At 35.8% G+C, this 22,474-nt stretch overlaps 2 protein-coding genes and 1 non-coding gene across 4 annotated transcripts; 1 reads left to right on the plus strand and 2 right to left on the minus strand.

The window, feature by feature from the left end:
• Positions 1-1,156: 1,156 nt before the first annotated feature.
• TRNAY-GUA (transfer RNA tyrosine (anticodon GUA)) lies at positions 1,157-1,242 on the minus strand. Its single transcript is given in 2 exon segments — positions 1,157-1,192; positions 1,206-1,242. It is a non-coding gene; the product is annotated as a tRNA-Tyr (tRNA).
• Positions 1,243-1,919: 677 nt separating this feature from the next.
• ABCG7 (ABC-2 type transporter family protein) lies at positions 1,920-5,635 on the minus strand. 2 transcript variants are annotated; one of them, XM_079041095.1, is made up of 11 exons: positions 5,238-5,635; positions 4,593-4,783; positions 4,199-4,482; positions 3,909-4,110; positions 3,543-3,819; positions 3,337-3,468; positions 3,035-3,255; positions 2,734-2,946; positions 2,557-2,641; positions 2,211-2,472; positions 1,920-2,095 (listed from the first exon to the last, which is right to left on the minus strand). In XM_079041095.1, the coding sequence occupies exons 1-11, from the start codon at positions 5,478-5,480 to the stop codon at positions 2,082-2,084; spliced, it is 2,124 nt and encodes a 707-aa protein (XP_078897221.1). In that variant the 5' UTR covers positions 5,481-5,635; the 3' UTR covers positions 1,920-2,081. The 2 variants fall into 2 exon arrangements, with proteins under 2 accessions (XP_078897221.1, XP_078897220.1); XM_079041094.1 differs by having other exon boundaries at positions 1,920-2,472.
• A 1,921-nt stretch (positions 5,636-7,556) lies between these two features.
• Positions 7,557-10,195, plus strand: LOC145103834 (Core-2/I-branching beta-1,6-N-acetylglucosaminyltransferase family protein). Its single transcript, XM_079041096.1, has 4 exons — positions 7,557-8,438; positions 9,027-9,102; positions 9,197-9,312; positions 9,390-10,195. The coding sequence occupies exons 1-4, from the start codon at positions 7,943-7,945 to the stop codon at positions 9,902-9,904; spliced, it is 1,203 nt and encodes a 400-aa protein (XP_078897222.1). The 5' UTR covers positions 7,557-7,942; the 3' UTR covers positions 9,905-10,195.
• Positions 10,196-22,474: the final 12,279 nt, after the last annotated feature.

The raw sequence follows: 22,474 nt of genomic DNA on the forward strand, positions 1-22,474 counted from the left end.
GTCCAAGGGGAAGTTCGCCTGGCTGGGTTGAAATTGAGGAAATTGACCCGATTTGACCCTTATCCTGAAACCTGTTTTGTTACACTTTAGTGTCGGTTAATTGATGGTTGTAAAAACTTTTTTGGGATGGTTTTATGACAGTTTTGTGTCGAATTTTAGACAAGGTATTATGCCCGTTTTTGGTTCTAATTCCGATACATTTCAAGAACATAACTTCACAATTCTCTTTGTTCGAAAACCACTGAATTTTATCAAATTGAACTTTCGATTTATACCATCGAAATACTTCAATTTGATAGTGTTTTACGACTTTTAGTGGATTCCAAGAAATCTGTTAACCCGGATTTCGAACAAAGGGTCATGTGAGACTTGTCTAAAGTTATAGTACGAGTCCCAACAATTACTCTTTATGACTATACGTATACATTAGAAAGCAATAATTATCAGATGTCTCGTACTAGTAAACAATTTTCATGATCCTATATATGATATATAAATTGTTTTTTGTAAAATAAGGCTGATTCATGCTTTCATCTTTCGTCCTTTGTGAAAAGATATTATAATGATAATTTATAATAGAGTCAAACAAATATTGATTGCACCAAAACGGAGGTTTATTTTATCTTTTGGTTGCATTAAAGACTCATAAACAAATAAACAAACAAACACATAGACTTACATATATATACATGGATCCTTCGATATGTTGACCAAAAGACTGAGAAATTAAATATCCTTCTATAATTTTTCCTACACATCTTAAATCGAATCCGGTAGGTCGGATTTTTTTAATTTTTAAACATTACAAGTGCTATTTAAACCAAAAAAAAAACACATTTAAAGGTGTATATTCCGTTGGCTACTAAATTAGTTCTAGAAAGAAATATAGAAAACATGGTAGAAAGATCAATGGCCATATAATAATTACATACCAGAAAGAAGTAGTTAACATTTGACAATTTTTTTGCAGAAAACATTAAGAATTTTTTTTTTTACTAATTTACGTGATAAGTTTGCTTTTTGTTTTCAATGTTACGTGTATTCATTTATATATATAGAAGTAATTTAGTAGCCAACGGAATATACAATTTTAATTATTATTATTATTATTTTTTTGCTTTAAATAGCACTTGCAATGTTTCAAAATTTTAAAAAATCCGACCTGCCGGATTCGAACCAGCGACCTAAGGATAGCTATGAACACACTACAGTCCTCCGCTCTACCAACTGAGCTAAGGTCGGGATATGTTTCTAGTTAACCTCAATATTATATAACTATAATACAATATTTGGAACGTACGTTTATAACATAAAGAATCGGTTAATCAATATATAGGTACTGTAACGTTAACGTTATATTATCTTAATAATTAGTCCTCCTAAGTATTTTTACACGTTTTTTATAATTTGATGGTTTGACCACAAAATCTACAAAATTTTCATATTTATAACTGTTTTACTTTGAACACTTGAAATTATTTAAACATATTTTCTCCAACGTAAAAAATCCAATTATTGTATCCAACACATCACTGCTTCTACTAACTGCATCAGTAACTCATTCAACTTCTGGAGAATTCAATGGAGTGTCAAGTAGGATAGATAATCATTCAAGTCTTAGAAAACCACCATAAATTTACTAAAATCTCCGTTCGAAGATGTTCACCATTTCTCTCATCTATATTATATTCAATTTGATTCTATTGAAGCCCCATTAAACCTTTCATTGTGGATACCCTCATTGACACTGTAACCAAAGCTCGTTTGTGATAGACATGAATACCCACCTTCATTCTCTATCATTAAATTTAGTTTTACAAAAGCTTGTCCAAACCGCCCTTGTAACAAACGCAAACCATAATGCATTGGAACAGCACAACCCAAAGCAAAACAAAACAAAACTTGGAATCCATGAGTAATTTAGTTGAAAGTAGTAACGACTATGTGCCAAAAAAGCAACCATTACAAGTTACAACATCTTTTTTCTTTTTTACATCCACCTATAAATTATTGTTATTCTAGGCTGCTACGGAGGTGCATGCTGATGTTGCTTATTTATTTATTTTTCCACCATGCATCCTCTAGATGGAAGCACCTGTATAATTATGAATCAAAACCAAAGAAACAAAATAGTCCAATATACCCCAACCAAACCAAACCAAACCACAATCAAAAACCATCTAGGTCAAACAGATTAAGTTGGGTGGCACCTTGGTCAACTGTTGGCGTTTCAAGTATCTCAAAAGATTGCCCCGGTGACTGTGACTGTGACTCATCACTCTCCACCACCTCTAACCGCGGCTCCTCCTCCTCAACCGCCACTGCTGGTGGTGGTGGTTCGAGGCGTTGGTTTTTGGGTTTGTTTTTCTCTAGCAAAAGGTAAGTGGTGAAGTACCAAAACAACACTATTCGACTCTGAGCCATCATTGTCTCAGATATTGTCCTACCCCCAAAAGAAAGCTTCTCCAGTGCCTACACCAAACAATTCAATTTAGGCAATCTACTTTCGTTTCTAAGCATGAAGATGTCATTTGATTCACATTCATACTCACTCACCTGTTCTCCAGTTTGTATATCAAATGATTTTTCATGATCAAACTCAAGGCCTCTAAATTCATTAATGCAAAGACCTTGAAACGCCCTGTGAAGCAATCGAATAATCTTTAGAATAAAAAACAAATTTATTTTATTATAATAAAGTGATGTATAATATAAGAATGTAGTCAAACAAACCATCTTATGAGAGAAACACGAGGAATCCATCGAAAAATGATAGGGGTATTATCGGCATTCACATAATAGCCACCAAATACAATGAACACTGTCATGAGAGACGGGCCCAGAGCCAAAGCGGCTTCAGTGGTTGGAGCCATGGAACCCACGGTCAAACCCATGGCAGATGCAGCAAATGACTCCACAGTCACAATTCCACTAAACTTCCCGAATCTGAAAATTTTCAAACCCTTTTTTTTTACACTACTTTTCTTCTTCAAATTAATTTTATAATTTTTTTTAAGTTTATTAATAAGGTTACCTAGATAGAGATGGATGAAGGCGGGCCATGGGGTAAAGAACAGTGCCAAATAATAGAGGAAATGCAGCTCCAATAGGGACCTCAGCTATTAATTTGGATAATAAATAAGGGCCTAGGAGATAAGAACCTTTTGCACGCTCTCTATCTACTATTGCACGTTCTTTTGGAAAAACACCAACGGTTTTTGTAAGTGCAGCCATCGCAGTATTTATAGCAGCAACCTAGGTGAAAATAACAAATAAAACACATAATCAATATATAAAAAGATCCTGTTTTTTATAAACTCAAGAAAGTGTATATACCTGAAGCAATCCCATTCTATCTTGTATTGATGTCTGAGACCTTCCCATTCTCCAAAAGACTGAACCGAAAATTAAAGCGGAAGCAATTGACATTCTTGTCCGGACTATATTTGTGGGCCCATCACGTGAAGCCTGAATAATTTTCCATCAATGTAAGTAATTATGACTTAATTAATATAACTTATATGATTATATTCATTCTTGACCTGCATCCATGCTCGTTTGAGGAGCAATGAAAATTGTCTCCACCAACCATTTATCCCTTTGGGTGTGGGTTTCCTTTTTAAGTTGGTTTTATCTTTGACAATTAGGGTTTTGGTGAGAGTTGCTGTGTAAAAGGTTGATGAAATCTGTTGAGAAAACGAGTCCACGAGACTATCGATTCTTTTACGGGAAGAGTTAACACTGTCTGATGAACTGTAGTCGATTGATATTAAATCGGCTAGAAACTCAGCAGGGTTAACATGGTCTGGGCAAAGGTACCTGTCAAACAAACCAAGGATCAATTTTTGTAATCAAACACCAAATAAAGTAGAGGATTTGAGTTTTGAGTTTAATTAAGATTTAAGAACCCGAATTTTGAGAAGTAAGTGAGTGGTTCATCGGCTGCAGGACCAGCATAAACAAGTTCACCCTCTGTCAACAACACAATGTCATCAAATTTTGAATACACTGAACCTCTCGGTTGGTGTATGGAACATATTACAGTGTGTCCATCTTGTGCAAGTTGTCTAAGAGTTTCCATCACTTTCTCTGCTTGAAATGCATCAAGTCCTGAAAGCATAGCCAATTTATATGATGACCTCTTATAAACCACCTTAATATAAAAATTTGTTAAAAAGACATGGAATATAATGCATACCAGTTGTTGGTTCATCAGCAAATATCACAGATGGACTAGCAATGAGTTCACAAGCCATTGCTAGCCTTTTCTTCTCGCCTCCACTTACTCCACGAATTTTTGCATCCCCAACTCGAGTATCAGCACAACTCACCAACCCTAGTTTGAACAACAGATTGTTTATATATTCATCTCTATCTTCCTTTGAATATGTCCCCTTCAACTGGAGTTCAGCTGCAAGTGACAATGTCTCTCTAACTGTCAACTGTGAGAAGAAAAGGTCCTCTTGTCTCACATAAGCAAACCTGTGATGACAGTGAAAGGAAATTGTAACCAGTTGTTATGCAACTTTCATCAAGTACAAGTCTCAATAAGAAGCTACAACTTTCAGAAACAAATGATGAGCTTAACTTACCTGAAGGACTTGTTTGACATTGGTTGTCCATTAACCTCCAAGAGGCCTGATAAGTGTAATCGAGGTGATGCAACTGTTTGACCTGCAAGTACGTTGAGGAGGGTTGTCTTCCCCGATCCTGATGGACCCATTATTGCAAGCAGCCTTCCAGGTTTTGCCTCTCCACAGACATTCTTAAGCAAGAACCTCACCTGTAAAGTTAACATGGAGCTGAAGAGTGAAAAGGGCAGCACAACAAAATTGTCAATGGGGGAGATCAGAACTTGACCTCCCAAATTGCTGTTTTGTATGGTAAAAGTAGGCAATCACAGATTACTCGAACCATATTCCTCATAAGAAAATAAATGATTGCTGTTAATAAAACACAATGACCTAATTTCGATTAGAGGGAACCATAAGCTGCACATACTTCCCCCCACAATCGCAACAAATTAGCAAAATTTTACATAAAAATCAAAGTTTCATGACATAAGCTTGCAGAGCACCCTCACGCCTCATCCGCTATTTTGCTAATTAAGTGTTGGGGGAAAGGCCTCATTCTGAAGCGATTTTCGCTAATCGCATGTCAATAAACATAGTTTACATCAGTTACAGGGATTCCTTAAAAACGCTTCCAACATGCAGTGAATAAAAATACTAACTGACCGATTTTGAAGCTTTATCGGAGAGAGAGCATGTGATGTTTGTCCACCGGATAGTAACAGGATAAACTTTATCGGATACCGAAGCTTCAGAATCGGAAATTATTCCCTCACCTCCCTCCTCTTCAGTCTCATTCTCCAGCAACTGCACGGGGCCGGGGCCTGAGAATAGACGGAGCAATAAAGCCGCGGCAACGGCGGCGATTATCTGACCAACTCCACCGTCTGTGCCGGAGATTCTAAGCATTTTTCTTCAGTAATTAATTTCCCGCCACCAAAAAGATGTTATCTTCTTCTGCTTGTCTGGTTCTCTGCCGAGTAGAAGTCTCTTTTCTCCAAGACGATGACATGGTTCCACATGTAGGACAGCGAAACGCCGTCGTCTGATCAAGTACCTTCTTTTGAGGGTGCAATTCTTTTTATGGGGTTTTTTTTAAGAAAGGAACAAACCCAAAAAACAATAAAAACCGATAAAATTGAAACTGAAAAACCGAAATAAAACATAAACTGTCAGTTTTAGGTTTAAAAATTTTAAAATCGAAAAATTCAATTTTGGGTTTGGTTTGCACATTCAAAACCGACCCATAAGACTTTTGAAAAAAGTTCATCCGTTTATCTTAAAGAAAGATCTTGATTTGATATTGGAGTATAAAATCAAAATTTCCTGATCTTAAAACAACATAATGTAGTTTCGGGTTGCACAAGAAAGATGCTACTACGTTACAATTCAAACATGTCATATTAGATCGAACCGGTATCAATGAACATTTTGATCTATTTACTGCGAGATCGAGACCTATCATTAATATATCATTAATAGGTTGTAAATGTATTATATGTTGTAATAAAATGTTAAGTACTAATTGAGAAACATTTAAAATCCATGTGAAATGCATGCATCTTATGGAGATGACAAACTCATTGTGCAACGTTGTATGTCATTTTACATGAAAGGTTGTCACTTAAGATTGTAACATCGAACTTTCTACATCTCAAAGATACATATTGTGTTGATACATGTACAATGCAAAATATACATATTGTTTGGGATGTGTACAAGGTCATTGTTGGTACACGAAAAAAAATCTTTCTCAACTATAACTACGAACAATATGACACTAGTCTAGGTTTAGATATTGGTATGCCCTAAAGAGATATAAAGAGGAATCATATAAAGAAGTTATCCACAAACAACTAAACTAATAGCATAACCATGTTTTATAATAAATGATATCACTTTACTTAACCGTTATGTCCCAACCGGATCATACATTTAAGGAAAAAAATCCCCAAAACAAATGTCATAGGTATATTGTAAACATATAAACATATTTTAGCATTTCGTGCTACATGTACTTTTACATGCTCCCTTTATCTTAGACAAGAAATTCAAAATCTATTTTCATATATTGTGTCAAGTATTGGCTGAGACTCGACATGAACTATTTGCATTGATTGACGTAACCCTAATTCAACATACATATGTATCATCATAATCACGAAAACACTAAAAAAACGGTTGAGGGCACTTAAAAAGTTAAAGAACGAAGGAATGACCATAAAGAACTGAAAAAACAAAACAAGTTATGTCTATATCTCAAAGATACATATTGTGTTGATACATGTACAATGCAAAAGATACATATGGTTTGAGATGTGTACAAGGTCATTGTTGTACACGAAAAAAAATATTTCTCAACTATAACTACGAACAATGTGACACTAGTCTAGGTTTAGATATTTGTATGCCTTTAAGAGATATAAAGAGGAATCATATAAATTCCAAGAGAAGTTATCCCCAAACAACTAAACTAATAGCATGTTTTATAACAAATGATACCACTTTACTTAATTGTTATGTCCCAACGGAGATCATACATTTAAAGAAAAAAAATCACCAAAAACAAAATGTCATAGGTATATTGTAAACATATAAACATATTTTAGCATTTCGTGTTACATGTACTTTTACATGCTCCCTTTATTTTAGACAAGAAATTCAAAATCTATTTTCATACATTGTGTCACGTATTGGCTGAGACTCGACTCGACATGAACTATTTGCATTGATTGTCGTAACGGTTGATGGCACTTAAAAAGTTAAAGAATAAAGAATAAAGGAATGACCATAAAGAAGTGAAAAAACAAAACAAGCTATGCCTATAATCGACCCAAAAAGGTTAAAATTAGCAAGATTGGCTAGTTTTTATTTCCAAATCAAGAAGTAAATTCCTTAGGGACCTTTGATGTACTAATTATTTGCAATTGCCCTTTTTGGAATTTTAAAATCTTGAGGGGTGTTGATGATGCCCACATGAATATTTCAATACAGCTGAGACTTGAGAGTCAGAGTTGTGTAGAACAGGTTTTTACAAGATTTCCAACATAATCACATAGATCAGATCCATATTTCTTCACCATTTAATACCAAAATCCAATTCTTGTGTGTATTCACACCTACCCAAAAGCTTTTTCAATCTATTCAAACAAACCCTAACTTATCCTTGATCCTTTTCATACGCAAATTCAATTTCACAAGGAAAACCTTTGCTAAAATTAGTAAAACCCAACTACTTAGTGAATCCCAGTCGTCAATTTCATGATTTCTTAGTGAAATTGAAACCCTTGAATTACCCTCCTTCATTGCAATTTCAATCCATATGCTCCGAAGGTTACAAGATCAAAATCTGAACCAATTGATACACAGTAATGGGAGCTGAGAAGAAATGGCTTTTTACATTGTTCTTCGCCGCATTCATCTCCCTACTACTGTTTATCTCCTCGATCTGCGGTTATAGTTCTTCATACGCCTTCACTTCACACAAACCCTTCTCCACCGTCCACCGTGGGCGCGGCTACCCGCCGGCGTTCGCTTACTACATTTCAGGTACCCGCGGTGACGCCGATAGGATTTTCCGGCTGTTGCTTGCGGTGTACCATCCGAGGAACAGGTATCTGTTGCACATTGGAACGGAGGGTTCCGACGATGAGCGGAGGAAGTTGAGTGTGTTGGTGAAGTCGGTACCGGCAATTAGGGCTTTTGGGAATGTTGACGTGATCGGAAAGCCTGATCCAACAACATACATGGGTGCCAGTAACATTGCTGCCATTTTGCGTGCTGCTGCAATTTTTTTGAAGGTTGATCGTGATTGGGACTGGTTTATAACCCTCAGTGCACTGGATTATCCTTTGCTAACACAAGACGGTACTCCCTAATACCAATTCTGATATCAATTCTACAAGTATCTCTTTGCTTCGAGCATTTAGTATGTTGTTTTAGGGTTTTTTACAAATAATCATTTTTGAGGGAATTGGGTGAACGATATCATGATTCTGATTTCTGATCATTTAGGGTTGTTTTAGTAGCATATCGATCAATTTGATAACATGAGGCCTAGCTATCCTATGATTCTGATTCCTTAAGCCTCAATAATCACATTGAAAAATGAAAACACACATCCAAGCACACATAATGTTCGATGATTGTTCTGTTTGTACAAATTTGGTAAATTAAAGTTGCCCATTATGATTTTGACATATAAGTTTTTGAGAAAAGAATCTGAAGACAATAAGAACAAACAAATTCTATTCTTTATGCATCTTCCTTACATGGGTTTCTATTCTTTATGGAATAAATTTAGATCTCTGACATTTTTGAACATACAGAGGTGTATATATATACATACACACATATTACATATATACACACAATTCACAAACGCCCATATCTATGAACACATACGTCCACATTAATATACTTATGGTGTTTCCTTGTTTGTATATTCTTGATCAGATTTGTCTCATGCATTCTCCACCATCAACCGAGATGCCAATTTCATTGATCATACCAGTGAGCTTGGATGGAAAGAGTAAACATGTTTCTTTCAAATTCAAACCCCATTTTTCTATACTTTTTTAATCTAAAAACTTAAATTTAATCTCAACTTTATATATTGATTTCAGGGATCAAAGAATCCGACCAATCGTAGTCGATCCAGGACTTTACTTAGCAAGAAGAACACAAATCTTTCGTGCCACTGAAAAACGACCATTACCAAATGCTTTCAAAGTTTTCACAGGCAAGTGTCCATTTTGAATTTCAAAAATGAAATTATATTATAATAAACAAATCAATGAAAGTATATTGTTATTTCAGGATCTCCATGGGTGATTTTGAGCCGTTCGTTTCTTGAATATTGTATATTTGCATGGGATAATCTCCCTCGGACTCTCTTAATGTATGTTAACAATGTGGTTTTGGCTCAAGAAGTCTACTTTCATACGGTGGTCTGCAACTCACCTGATTACAAAAACACGACAATCAATGCGGATTTAAGGTACATGGTGTGGGACAATCCTCCTAAAATGGAGCCATTGTTTCTTAACAAGTCGCATTACAATGAAATGGTGGAAAGTGGTGCGGCTTTTGCAAGACAGTTTGGGAAAAACGATGCGGTTCTTGACATGGTTGATAGGAAGATCTTGAAACGTGGTGGTGGGAGGGCGGCACCCGGGGCGTGGTGCACCGCTAGGAAGAGCTGGTTTGTGGACCCGTGTTCACAGTGGGATGATGTTAATGTTTTGAGACCAGGGAATCAAGTGAAGAAGTTTCAAGAGGAGTTGAAGAATCTGATGGAGGATTCAAGATTACAGTTAAATCAATGCATATGATTATGAAGGAGGAGAAGATTTGGGGGATAGTTATTGTTGTTCTTGATCCTCTGTGCTCAAGATTCAAGCTTTTGATTGTTGTTTACAGAGGTTCTTTTGATTGGGGGTGGGTGGGTGCAAGTTTTGTTGTAAAGTGGTGAGGATGATATGAAAGTGAACAATAAGATGAATCCTCCCAAATTGTAAACCTGTTTGCAATGTTGTAATCTTGCTCTTTTATCTCTTGTTTGTTTTTGGTGTCTATGGTTGTAATATTACAAACATAATTTTATTCATTTAGAGTTTAAAACATGTCCTCACTTTGTATTCACCGGTTAACATTTCTTGTGGGTTTCATTTATTTGTCAAAAAGAGAAATAAAGATAAAAAGTTCAGGTAACGTAGAAAGTGTTGAAACCTATAGAGTCTTACAATGTTTGAATTTGAGGTCTCTTCTATGGAGTAATCTTTACTAGGTGACTCTTTGAGACATTTACTAATTTCGAAGGAATTTGGAGGAAAAGTAATGTAAATTCCAGTAAAAATTACGTTTGATTGACAAAATAAAAGAAATCGGAATTATTTAAATTCCATTGAAGGAATTGTTATTCTTTAGCCAACGGCAAAAATTTTAGATTACATTCCTTATGGTTAAAAAATAAAAAATAAACCTCTCACATTTTTTCTTATTATTATTGATAAAACTTTGTTAATTTTATTTATATTATTTGATTAATAATTACAACATTTTAGTATGAAAGTGTAATTAATTTCACAACCATGGTTCCCACGGGTTATAAACTAGTAAAAAATAAACATCTCACATTTTCTTTATTTTAGTCCTAATCTATTAAATAAAAACAAATTATTATCATTTCTCCCACACCTCACCCTTATCTAAACCATCCACGCACTCATCTCATCTCACATACCTCACCCCTACACCAACACTCACACCCATACCACACCCACACGCCTAAGCCTACAGATACATGTATATCCACCACCTACATCACCTACACCCATACGCCAACACTTACCCCACATCCCTACACCTAAACTCACACACACACATATGCCTACCCCCATCTACCTAATACTCATACACATACACACTCCGACAACCACACCCATACATACACCTATATGCCTATACACATGTATATACACACACTTGCATGTGCACACATGTTTTCATTTTCTTTCTTTTAACTCTTTAAATTTACAATCTGCTGGCTCAAAAGCATGATATATTAATTGATTTAATAAAGTGTAATAATATATTTTCATTTTGTAAAGCTATCTTTTTAATGAATATATTAAGTGCAAATTCAATAAAAAAAACATAAGTTTAAGTGAGTAAGAGTTTCATAAATGAGATTTTTAATCAAAAAAAAGTATTATCAATTTTATTATTAATAATAACAGGTTACACAAAATCAATAAAATTGTATTTTCGTCATATATAATAATTTACTTTCCGATTCTTTTGACAAATCCACAAATTATAACTTAGTTTTCAATTCACATCAACCAAATGCATAAAAATATAATAATTCATTCATATTCCAATTCCTTTGACATATTCTATTCCTTCCAAAAATTATGTGAAATAAACTTCACCTTAGTGTTTTGGTTTTATTTCATTTGTGGAATTGGTAGTAGATACTTTTGCATGTTCCTAGTTTATGTGGCATTCATTTCTAGCGACTTTTACGACACTGATATTTACTAAAATAGTTAAGTAGATTAAATATTATAAAAATTAGAGTTTTTATAATATCATAACGAAAATATTTTTATTTTAAAAAAGCGTCAATGTCAAAGTTGTTATTTATACTTTGTTATGCATTTTGAAAAAATAACATTTTTGTTATAAGTGTTGTTAAGATATCAATTGAGATTTTTATAAATGATAAGAACTTTATAAAATGTTTGTTTAAAGTATCTAATAACTGATTTGAATTTGATCTTAAAAAGTTGAAAATGACCAATTTTAGTGAAAAGGGAGAATTTGAAAAAGTTGGATTTAACATCTTACCGCAGTGTGAAACCAGATTGTGTAGTCAAGCGTCTAAAAAGGAGCGGTCAACCATCAAGTTACATTGACTAATTCTATACGTACCTCCGATTGCTTCGTGTACCCTCCTGTGTGAGTGGGTGAATGTGTGTACCCTATGATTTAACACTTTATGTCAGTGAAGAGGGATACACATAGTAGCATTCAGTTCTTTCGGTATTCAATAAGGCTACATCGTGGTCATTTTTGCTTAAAAACCTGTTCCGAAATTCTATCCACAAATCATTGTAACAAGTGTTTATTCAAGCCAAAAAAAAATCAAACTCAATCCAAAACTTTATGGATCACCATCTCCACTTAGTTGCTTCAATTTATTTTTTTGATGGTGTGACTTTACTCATTATGTTGTGTAGGTGTTTGAAAGCATTTAAGTGAGTAATCCACCTCTTCTTGCAAAGAGACCAAGTGTTTGTTTTTTGGCTAAAAGTTTTTTTTTACCTCTTATGTTTGTAGGTGAAAAGACATTTGAGGAATAGAGTGGTTGTTTTTCAAAAGGCAAAAGACATAAAAAAAATCTTTTTGACCTATTTTTCCAAAAGAGAAAAAAATAAGGGAAAATGTCACTATAGCCCCACGAACTTACATGTTTTGGTTTAAAAGGTCCCTTATGTTATTTTTTGGCTTTATAAGGGCATGAATTAACATTTAACCGACTAATTTGGGATTTTGACCCAATTCAACCAGTTTCCGTGCCTACTCATCATCCAACTAAGCTAGCGAGTCAACTCACACGACTCGGTTTACACGTCAACGACTCACCCACCGAGTTAGCTTGCTTGGGCCCGAACGGTTCAGTGGTCCCCTACTATATAATTGAAGGGTCTGCTGGACAAAACCCTAAACTTTTGTTACCACTTCCGGCCAAACACTAGCCGACAACCGATAATAGAATACTCGCTTTGCCTTTCACTGTCTTCCATGGAGCCTACCCCACCACCATCACCAGATACTATAAACTCCAATAACTCTATAAGCTCAACAGACGAGCTTAACTTGAACGATTTGCACACGATCTTTTGTGACTGTGGTGAAAAGATAGCTGAGCAAAAAGGTGAGGTGGAGCGCATGAAGGAGGAGATGGGTCGCGATTGCCTTCATTCCAGGGTTGATGTCCTCAACATACAGCAAAGGTTCGAGAAGGTTGAAAAGTAGATTAAAGCGATTGCATTGTTGGTTGTGGGTCTTGTCGTCGTGATGCTCCTGCTAATGATTTTCATCATTCACTTGATAATCAGCAAGTGAATCTCATGGAAGTGGTTTGTAGTGGTATGATAATATAGTGGTCGTAATCTTCTGTTAGGTTTAATGGTTTTTATTGTCATATATGTTATTAGGATTATGTGTGTTCGTTTGTCTTAGTGGTAATCCAGTTTGTGTAGGTAGTGGTACTCCAATGGTGGTTGTAATGGTAGTTTATGGATGTATTTTGAAGTCCTTCTTACCTGTAACAGGCGTTTTGGTATGATCTTGATGAAATGTAAAGAGATTGAATGGGTTATTGTTGTTGATTAAGGGTAACGATTTGGACATTTGGTTGCCTTACTTAATGATAATTTATTGTGTTTAGTGCACCAACTATGACAGATGTGCTTGAGGTCAAACAAAAGGGGTATTTTCGTCAAGGGGTATTTTCGTCATTTCCTCTTTATAAGTACTTTACTTCCTTACTCCGCAGTAGCTTTCTTTTTCCCTGTGATTGTTTGCATTCTGAAGTAAAGAGCTCTCGGAATTAACGAAGCGAAAATGGTGAAATGCTCATGTGGATGTGTCGCCATAATAAGAATGTCTTCCACTCCCTCCAACCCTGGAAGACCCTTCTATGCTTTCCCCACTAAGGTTTGTGTTAGTTTGTTTATGAGGCGCCTGTAGCCAGTAGCCCTAATTTATTTGTTTGTTTCATTCTCAAGTTCTCACTCGAAAATTGATTTTGTTAGGGACCTCGTAATGGTTTTATTTGTTGGGTAGATGAAGCAGACACTAAGAATATGAGTGTTGAAGCAGTTATGATTGCAGGTTTGGCTAGGTCAAAAAAGAAGCTTGAAGCAAAGATTTGGAAGCTGAAGATGTGTTTACTTCTAAGTTGGATTGTTTTCTTTGGCATAATTGTTTACAAGTTGTAATACTTAGCAGTTGTTCATTTGCTTTTTATGGAAATTATTAGGAGTATTATATTACCCATGTAATGACTTTGTAATTTAATCATAAAACAATATGTTTAGTCATATGGGATCCCAAGTTAGATTCGTAGTGTATTTGTTGATAGTGACTTCGGACCATATTCAACTAGAATAAATGGGGACCATATTCAACTAGAATAAAGGTGGACCATATTCAACTATAATAAATGGGACCATACGCATCACTAATGTCAATAATGGACCCCAATACCATGCACGTCCATAACCATAACACACAATCATAAGCACATTGAAACCATTAACATTACTTCGCATACATAACACCAATCATACAAACAACACCAATCATACAAACATAACACCAATCATAACCACATTGAATACATAACATCAAACTGAAACACTTAGTCCGAAACATTCTCTTGGATCCTAAATAAGAAGTACATTACACCAAACATCCACACTTAATCCGAAACTGACATAGAAATTTAATACCTATTCAAGTTCCATTGGCTTGTCAATAGTGTTTCCTTCCCCATTTTTACCCTCAACCCATGCAACAAGTTTTTTCTTGATTATTCTGATGGTTTTTAAAGCAAAAGAACATCATATGTGCTCATGCAAAACCCTAAAGCTTGGATCTAGGCTTCTCTATTGAACATGTAATTCATCCAAGACTTGTAACCCTAGATCTAGCATGTATAATTCGAAATTAACACTATAAGAACAGATCTAAGTGATTACCTCTTTCAATTGGCTTGAGATCCTTTGATTTTTCTTGATCTTGAGCTTAGAGTCACAATTGTAACTCCTCTAATGGTTCACAAACACCACACAAGCAAGAAGGCTATTATGAGAGAGGAGGGAGGATGCTAAAATTGGCCTAGGGTTTCTCTTGGAGTCAAGGTTCCGAAAATTGCAACCAAGGGCCTCCATTTATACTGTAGGCTGCTAGGGTTTCAGTCTAAACCCTAATGGACAGCTTAGTCACCAAGCAGCCCATGGAACCTTCTAGATTAGGGCCTTTGGACGAAAATATGATGGATCCCCATCATAATTTCGTTCCCCCTTAGTCCATTAGGTTTCCCAGCCCAAAACTCAACTATCACACATTTGACAGTTTATGCCCCTTTATTCAATTAATCTCTTTTAGTCACCAAATTATTTCCTAATTAATTTATGACTAATATTAATCAAATAATATGATTTCTCCTTTAATATATTATTCTTATAATATATTAATAAATCATAATATCTTCTCTCTCTCCTAAATAACCTTGTCAAGTTGCTTTGGTGAAGGCAACCCAAAAGGACCATGCACAACCGGGTCAAGTACATACCAAATATAGTTACGGGCTTAGACACTAATCCAACAGTCTCCCACTTGGATAAGTCTAGTAACTATACCTCACATATGACTTCAGAATCCGATTAGCAATCGTAGCTCTTATACGCTGCTGTCAACTCTGATCAGTAACTTGTCCTTCAGATAAGGGATCGTATAATCCTCTGTTCTAGATATCATGCTTACAATACTTATTGTTCAGCACTTTGTTTCTCGATCTCTGATTCGTTTGGCATAGAACTTAGTTGAACACATCAACTTTGTTCTGACCGGGCACGACACATAAGTCAAACCAAATCATCGAGTGGCCAAGATATCACCTTTATTCTCTTAGAATAAAAGGAACAGATTAACTTCGACTCATATGCATTTACTATTTACTAATTAAATCATGCACAACAATGTGTTTTATAACATCAAGCTACTACTGCGTTTACACATCATCAATGCACAACCAACCAGCAAACAATAACCATATCTCTAAGTTTTAAGACTATAAGATATTATCGCTTTGCGATCACCCGAGGTAAAATACCATGAAGTGATACCAGCAAACGCGGGTTTATTCCATTGCTCAAATCACAATTCATAAGCACTCATGAACTTTGCAACAAACTATTGCTATGTCTAAAACCTATTAGACAATCCACAAACAGATTCATGACAATCCTCTTTCATATCTACTTCCAACATATGAACGACTGTGGATCGTTTGAATAATCTTATCATTCAGGAAGTCAAAACATCTATCAAATGTCAAGTACAAATTATCTATTACACGTTTCCTATCTATCTAATCCAAACTCATATCGTCCTTCAGCCCAATGCTCCTAGCGTGCTGCAAGTGCTTAACCCTGCTCAGTCCCTTTGTAAGGGGATCTGCTGGGTTATCTTCTGACGATACCCTCTTCACTACGAGGAGTCCCTCTTCAACCCGATGTCTAATAAAATGGTATTTTCTGTCGATATGCCTGGATCTATTGTGATCCCTTTGTTCCTTGGTTAAGGCAACCGCTCCTTCGTTATCACAGAAAATCTCCATGGGCTCCTTTATGGATGACACAACTCCAAGGTCTCCAATGAAGTTCTTCAACCATATTGCCTCTTTTGACGCTTCACTTGCTGCAATGTACTGATTCACACGTTGAATCAGCCACAGTCTCCTGCTTGGAACTTTTCCAAGTCACTGCTCCTCCGTTAAGGGTAAAGACCCAGCCTGACTGCGAACGGTAATTATCCCGATCCGTCTGGAAACTAGCGTCACCGTACCCTCGCACCCTTAAGTCATCACTCCCACCGAGGACTAGAAACCATTCCTAGGTCCTCCGAAGGTACTTAAGAATGTTCTTAACTGCAGTCCAATGGGCTCTACCAGGGTTTCCCTGATATCTGCTGACCATGCTCAAAGTGAAGGTCACATCAGGGCGAGTACAAGTCATAGCGTACATGATCGAGCCAACTGCGGAAGCGTAAGGTACTCGACTCATATCAGCTATTTCTGCCTCTGTACTCGGGCATTGAGTCTTACTCAACTTGGTATTGCTTTGGATTGGCAACTCCCCTTTCCACTACAAGAAAAAAGAGTATCAAAGACTGACATAAACAGTCTCCGATGGTCAATATTCAGTCTCGGATGAGAATCAGAGACTGATTTAGCTAGTCCCTAGCTAGTCCCCAAGACCTAGTCTTAGATAGTCAATTTTTTATGTATCTGAGACTGAAAATCAGTCCCTAATTTATCAAAGTATCGAAAACAGAAAATCAGTCTTAGATAATATCTCATTCAGTCTCTAATTTATTTTCTTCAAATCCCCAATTTGATGTCATGTCAGTCTCTAGTATTATCTTTTAGGGAGTGAATAACAGTCCCTGATGATACATCATTTAGTCATCAATATGTTTGATTTAAATCCCAATATTATGTAACATTAGTCCCTAATACTATCTTTCAAGGACTAAATAGTAGTCTTTGACACTATTATGTTTAGTCTCCAATGTTTTCTTTTTAGACCCCATTTATATCATATTAATCCTGGAACTATCATTCCAGGACTGAATATCAATCTTTGATACTACCTCATTTAGTCCGTAATACGATTCTTCAGTGGCCTAATATGTTCTCACTATGACTAATATTCAGCCTTCGATACAAACTTTTAGTAATAATAATTAGTTGCAAATGATACAATCTAAGGCTAGATTTAAGTCCCCAATTAACAGCTATAGTTAATAAAATATGTAATCAAATTGTTTTAAATACATGAATTGAACTTGTAATAAATAAATAAATTGTAATCTAGATATCATCATATCCAAACTTTAAATAAAACAAAAAACAGTAACAAACAACTCAATAACTAAACCATATATGAAAAAAAAATCTAAATTTTAATGAAAGATCATGTCTACGACTTCTCCTCTGATATGTTTGTGATGTCGTCGTGCATAAAATCTCCATCTTTATCAGCTAGGCATATTATATCCATAATCTGCACATAGTTCTGGTGAAGGATTAGCTAGCCTAGATTTGTGTTTGACCAGTGTTAGCAAGGGTTGACCTCAAACTACTTATCTGAACATGGCCAAAACCTATGGTCTTGATTACATCAACAAATTGCAGAATTTCACAAGAATATTAGTTAATGAGGAAGGTAACAAGATACATATCACAAAAGCCAACAATGTATAGTGAGAATCAATTCTGCAATTCATATGATGTATTGCACTGTAGTATCATCAATATTGTTTTTAATAATGAAGATAAGAACAAGAAAGCATCTAATGACAACAAAATAATAAGATATTACAATGCATAATAGTGAATTCAAAGGCCGAGAACTTGGAGTGTTTTTCTTGCAAACGTAACTGTCATGAAAAAGGAAGAAAAATTACCCATTGGCACATACGTTGTTATGTTTTACAAAGCAATAATCTCTTGTAACTGGACTTCCATTTACAACTCTAACCTATAAAGGTCAGCAACACAAGACATTTTATAAATACCTCCAAATGAAAAATGAGATTAAATATCAAGAAAATATAAGGTACATAGTAATATACCTAATGGTATAGCTCCAAGTTAGCTTTTTATGCAGAATTTGAGAAAGCAATATATTCCCATGTCATCTAAAGAAAACAGTTAGATAAATTGTGGTTATGCATTCATTCTGTTAAGAAAGGCATGTTGTAGAACTTCAATCATAAAAGTAAATCAAATATAGAATATAGTAAGCCACAACAGTCCTTTTGAAACGACCAATGAATAATATTAATGAAAACTAAAATTATGTAAAAGTCTGGTCTTGATATGAAAAAAAATGATGTTAGAAATGTTTTACAAAATTCAATTATGCAAAAGTAATAAAAAAAACTTACAGTATTACTGTATATCTTCTACAATAATCTTGCCTCTTTTTGTACCTACTCAGTAATATGATATACAAACTCATTAAACACTGGTATTTGATAAATAAAATAAAAAATATAAATGAATGGAACCTCACACATTAAACTAATGGTTTACTCCTAATTCTTGTTTCCAAGAACCATATAAATCTCTTCTCTGAACCTGCATATATAAAATTAATCAAATTAGCTATTACTAGTATAAATACCAAATATTTGTATATAGAGAAGAATTTTATAGACATGAAATGGATTAGAGAAACTAAATGATTTCAACTTGATTTTTTCTCAGGGTAACACATGTACGCAGTATAAACAAATAAATAATGTATTTAATGATGTTTAATTCAACCAATAAAGACAAACAAACATTCCAAACCAAATTCTAACCTGGTAGACGGTGATAGTGGTGGTTCTTCGGAGAAAAATATTTAACCTACCCGGGTTAAAATCAAGCAACAAAATGGTTATAAATTGACAAATAATATGAGAGGGGAAGACATAACAATAGCAGTTAGAGTTCAAGAAGAGAATAATGTGGCTATGTTAGTTTGGATCTAGGGTTAAGAGTGATGAACGGCGAATGCGGGTGGTTGAAGGCGGTGTTGGGTGTGTGTTTGCGTGTGTTTCCAGAAATATATGGGGGTAATCGCATCAATGAAGAACACGTAGAGGTGTTTACTATATAGTTCGATACTGAGAAGTAAGGACGAGAGAAGGAGAGTTTTTGAACTCAAAAACAGGATCAGGAAGGCATAATCTCATGAGAAATGAGGTCTGAACCCTTAATATCTTCTAGATGGTCGAAAATAAGATTGAGAACTTGAAATTATCAGGGATTGGGTGGTGCGTAGTGTGCTGATTACCTATTAAAGATAAGGGCTTAGGGAAAAGTTGAGAACCATTGCAGATGAAAGTGAGAAAGCGGTAGGGATAACATCTAGGGCCGGATTCTCGTTCAATTTTTAAGGAAACGGAATTTTTGTATATTTTTTTAGCAAGTTAGTTTCAATTTAGAAGCGGGATGATTTTGATTTTTATGAAAGGCTTTTGGTTTGTAGAAATTAGAATGTTTCAAAAAAATTGAAATTCGTCAAAGAATTTGAATATGTTATAAATTGGAATTCAATTTAAAATTTTGTTTGGTTTGCAACCATTAATTTTATTCCATTAATGTAAACCGATAAAATTGTCTTTTTTTTAAATATTACTTTGTTTTATAATTTATTTGTAAAGATATATACTATACAAATTATAAAAATAGTAAATGGCGGTGGTGGTAGGTAGTAAGGGAGATGGTGGTGGCGATGATGGTGGTGGTGTGGTGGTGATGGAGATGGTGGTAGAGGTAAAGGTGGAGGTTGTGGCGGCGATGGTTGTGGGGTGGTAGCGGTGCCATTTGTGGTGGAGGTAAGGGGTGGTAATGGTGGAAGGTGGGTGGTGATGGTGGATTAAGGTGGTGATGATGGTGGGTGTGATGGTGGTGAGTGGTGGAGGAGATGGTGGGTGTTGGTGGCGTTGATTAGATGGGAGGTGGCGGTGGGTGATCTTAGAGGTGGCGGTCCATGGCTACTCTATCCAAGACTGAATTTCAGTCCTTAATAAGTTTCCTTCCACATTGTATTCATGACTGATACATCAGTCTTTAATATGATACATATATGGTATATATGAGTAAATAATCAACATTAGATACTAAGATCCAGCTAGTTCTAAGTGTTTTATTCGAATGTCAAATAGTGAATGTATATTAGGGACTGAAATTCAGTCTTTAGAAAGTTTCCTATCTAAATAAAAATTTGGTTTAGTTGTATCAATGACTGAAATTCAGTCCCTGATAAGTTCCAGACACAATTAAAACTAGCACAAGTCTATCAAGGACTAAAATTTAGTCCCATATAACTTTTCTTCCAAAGTCAAAATTAGTGTTATACTATTAGAGACTGAAATTCAGTCCCCAATGTGTTTCCCACCAAACCTAAACGGACGCAAACAAATTAGGGACCAAATTTTAGTCTTAAATAATTTTGGTCAGTTTCTAATAATTTATTCATTAAAATCAGTCCTAGATAGTAATCGAGACTAATTCATCAGTCCTAGATACAAGGCATCCAAGACTGATTAATCAGTCTCTAATATTTTAGTCACATAAGCTCATATTTCTTGTAGTGTTCTTGGAATTTTCCATACTAAAACGCTTTAGTACCTTATCCAAGTATGTATCCTGACTAAGTCCTATCAGTCTCTTACTTCTGTTTCTTACTATCCTTATTCCTAGAATATACGCAGCCTCTCCGAGGTCCTTCATAGCGAAACACTTCCCAAGCCAGGACTTGACCTCCTGCAAGGTTGGGACGTTATTTCCTATGAGTAGTATGTCATCAACATACAATACGAGGAAGCTCACTATACTCCCACTGGCCTTGACATACACACATGACTCATCTTCGCTTCGCAGAAAGCCAAACTCTTTGACCTTCTCGTCAAAACAAAGATTCCATCTGCGAGACGCTTGCTTCAATCCATAAATGGATTTCTCAAGCTTACACACTCTATTTGGATGCTTCGCATTGACAAAACCCTCTGGCTGATTCATGTAAACATCCTCAGCCAACTTTCCATTCAGAAAAGCAGTTTTCACGTCCATCTGCCATATTTCATAATCATGAAACGCAACTATTGCGAGCATCACCCTAATAGACTTTATCTTGGCAACTGGCGAGAAGGTCTCATCATAGTCAACTCCAGGAGTTTGAGTAAAGCCCTTCGCAACCAATCGCGCTTTATAAGTGTGCACATTCCCATCCATGTCCATCTTCTTCTTGAAGATCCACTTGCACCCGACTGTCTTACGACCCGACACATTATCAACCAAATTCCAAACTTGGTTGTCGTACATGGACTGAATCTCGCTGTCCATTGCCTCTTTCCATTTAGCAGACTCCGGGCCTGCCATGGATTCCTTGTAGCTGCTAGGTTTGTCCAAATTTACTAGTGTACTACCACTAATAAATGTATCCCCTTCAGTAGTAATATGGAATCCATACAACTGGTGTAACATCCCAAAATTCCGAACCAAAAATTTTTCTTTAAATCATTACCAAAGCCATATTCACAAAAACATATCATAAGTCAAAACATGAATTCAGAGTATCATTTCCAAAACATATTTTCAATATCAGAGTAAACATCCCAGGCTGACTAATCAATGGTGTGTGCCATGCGATCACCCCGAGCTCCTCCCTCCGCTATCGGAAGTACCTGAAACCAAAACAGAAAACCGTAAGCACGAAGCTTAGTGAGTTCCCCCAACCTACCACATACCCTGCATAAACACATACTGCACATACTGGGCCACGCCCGCTATTTCGGGCCTCGCCCGCTACAACGGCCCCGCCGCTCCAGGCCCCGCTCGGATACAGATCTGTTTCACTTAGGCCTCGCCTGTCACTGGGCCTCGCCCGCTAACATATACTAACACACAAACATATCACAACACATAAGATAAACATATACTAATGAGTCCTGTCCTAAGGCCTCGCCTATCTTGGGCCTCGTCCTTGTCCTGTTACTGATGAATCATGGAACCCCGCCCACGCTCCTACTGATAGTGAGATACGGGC

Source organism: Lactuca virosa, chromosome 4 (assembly GCF_052849685.1).
Source record: "Lactuca virosa cultivar CGN04683 chromosome 4, Lactuca_virosa_CGN04683_v6, whole genome shotgun sequence".
In the NCBI taxonomy this organism is placed as follows: domain Eukaryota; kingdom Viridiplantae; phylum Streptophyta; class Magnoliopsida; order Asterales; family Asteraceae; genus Lactuca; species Lactuca virosa.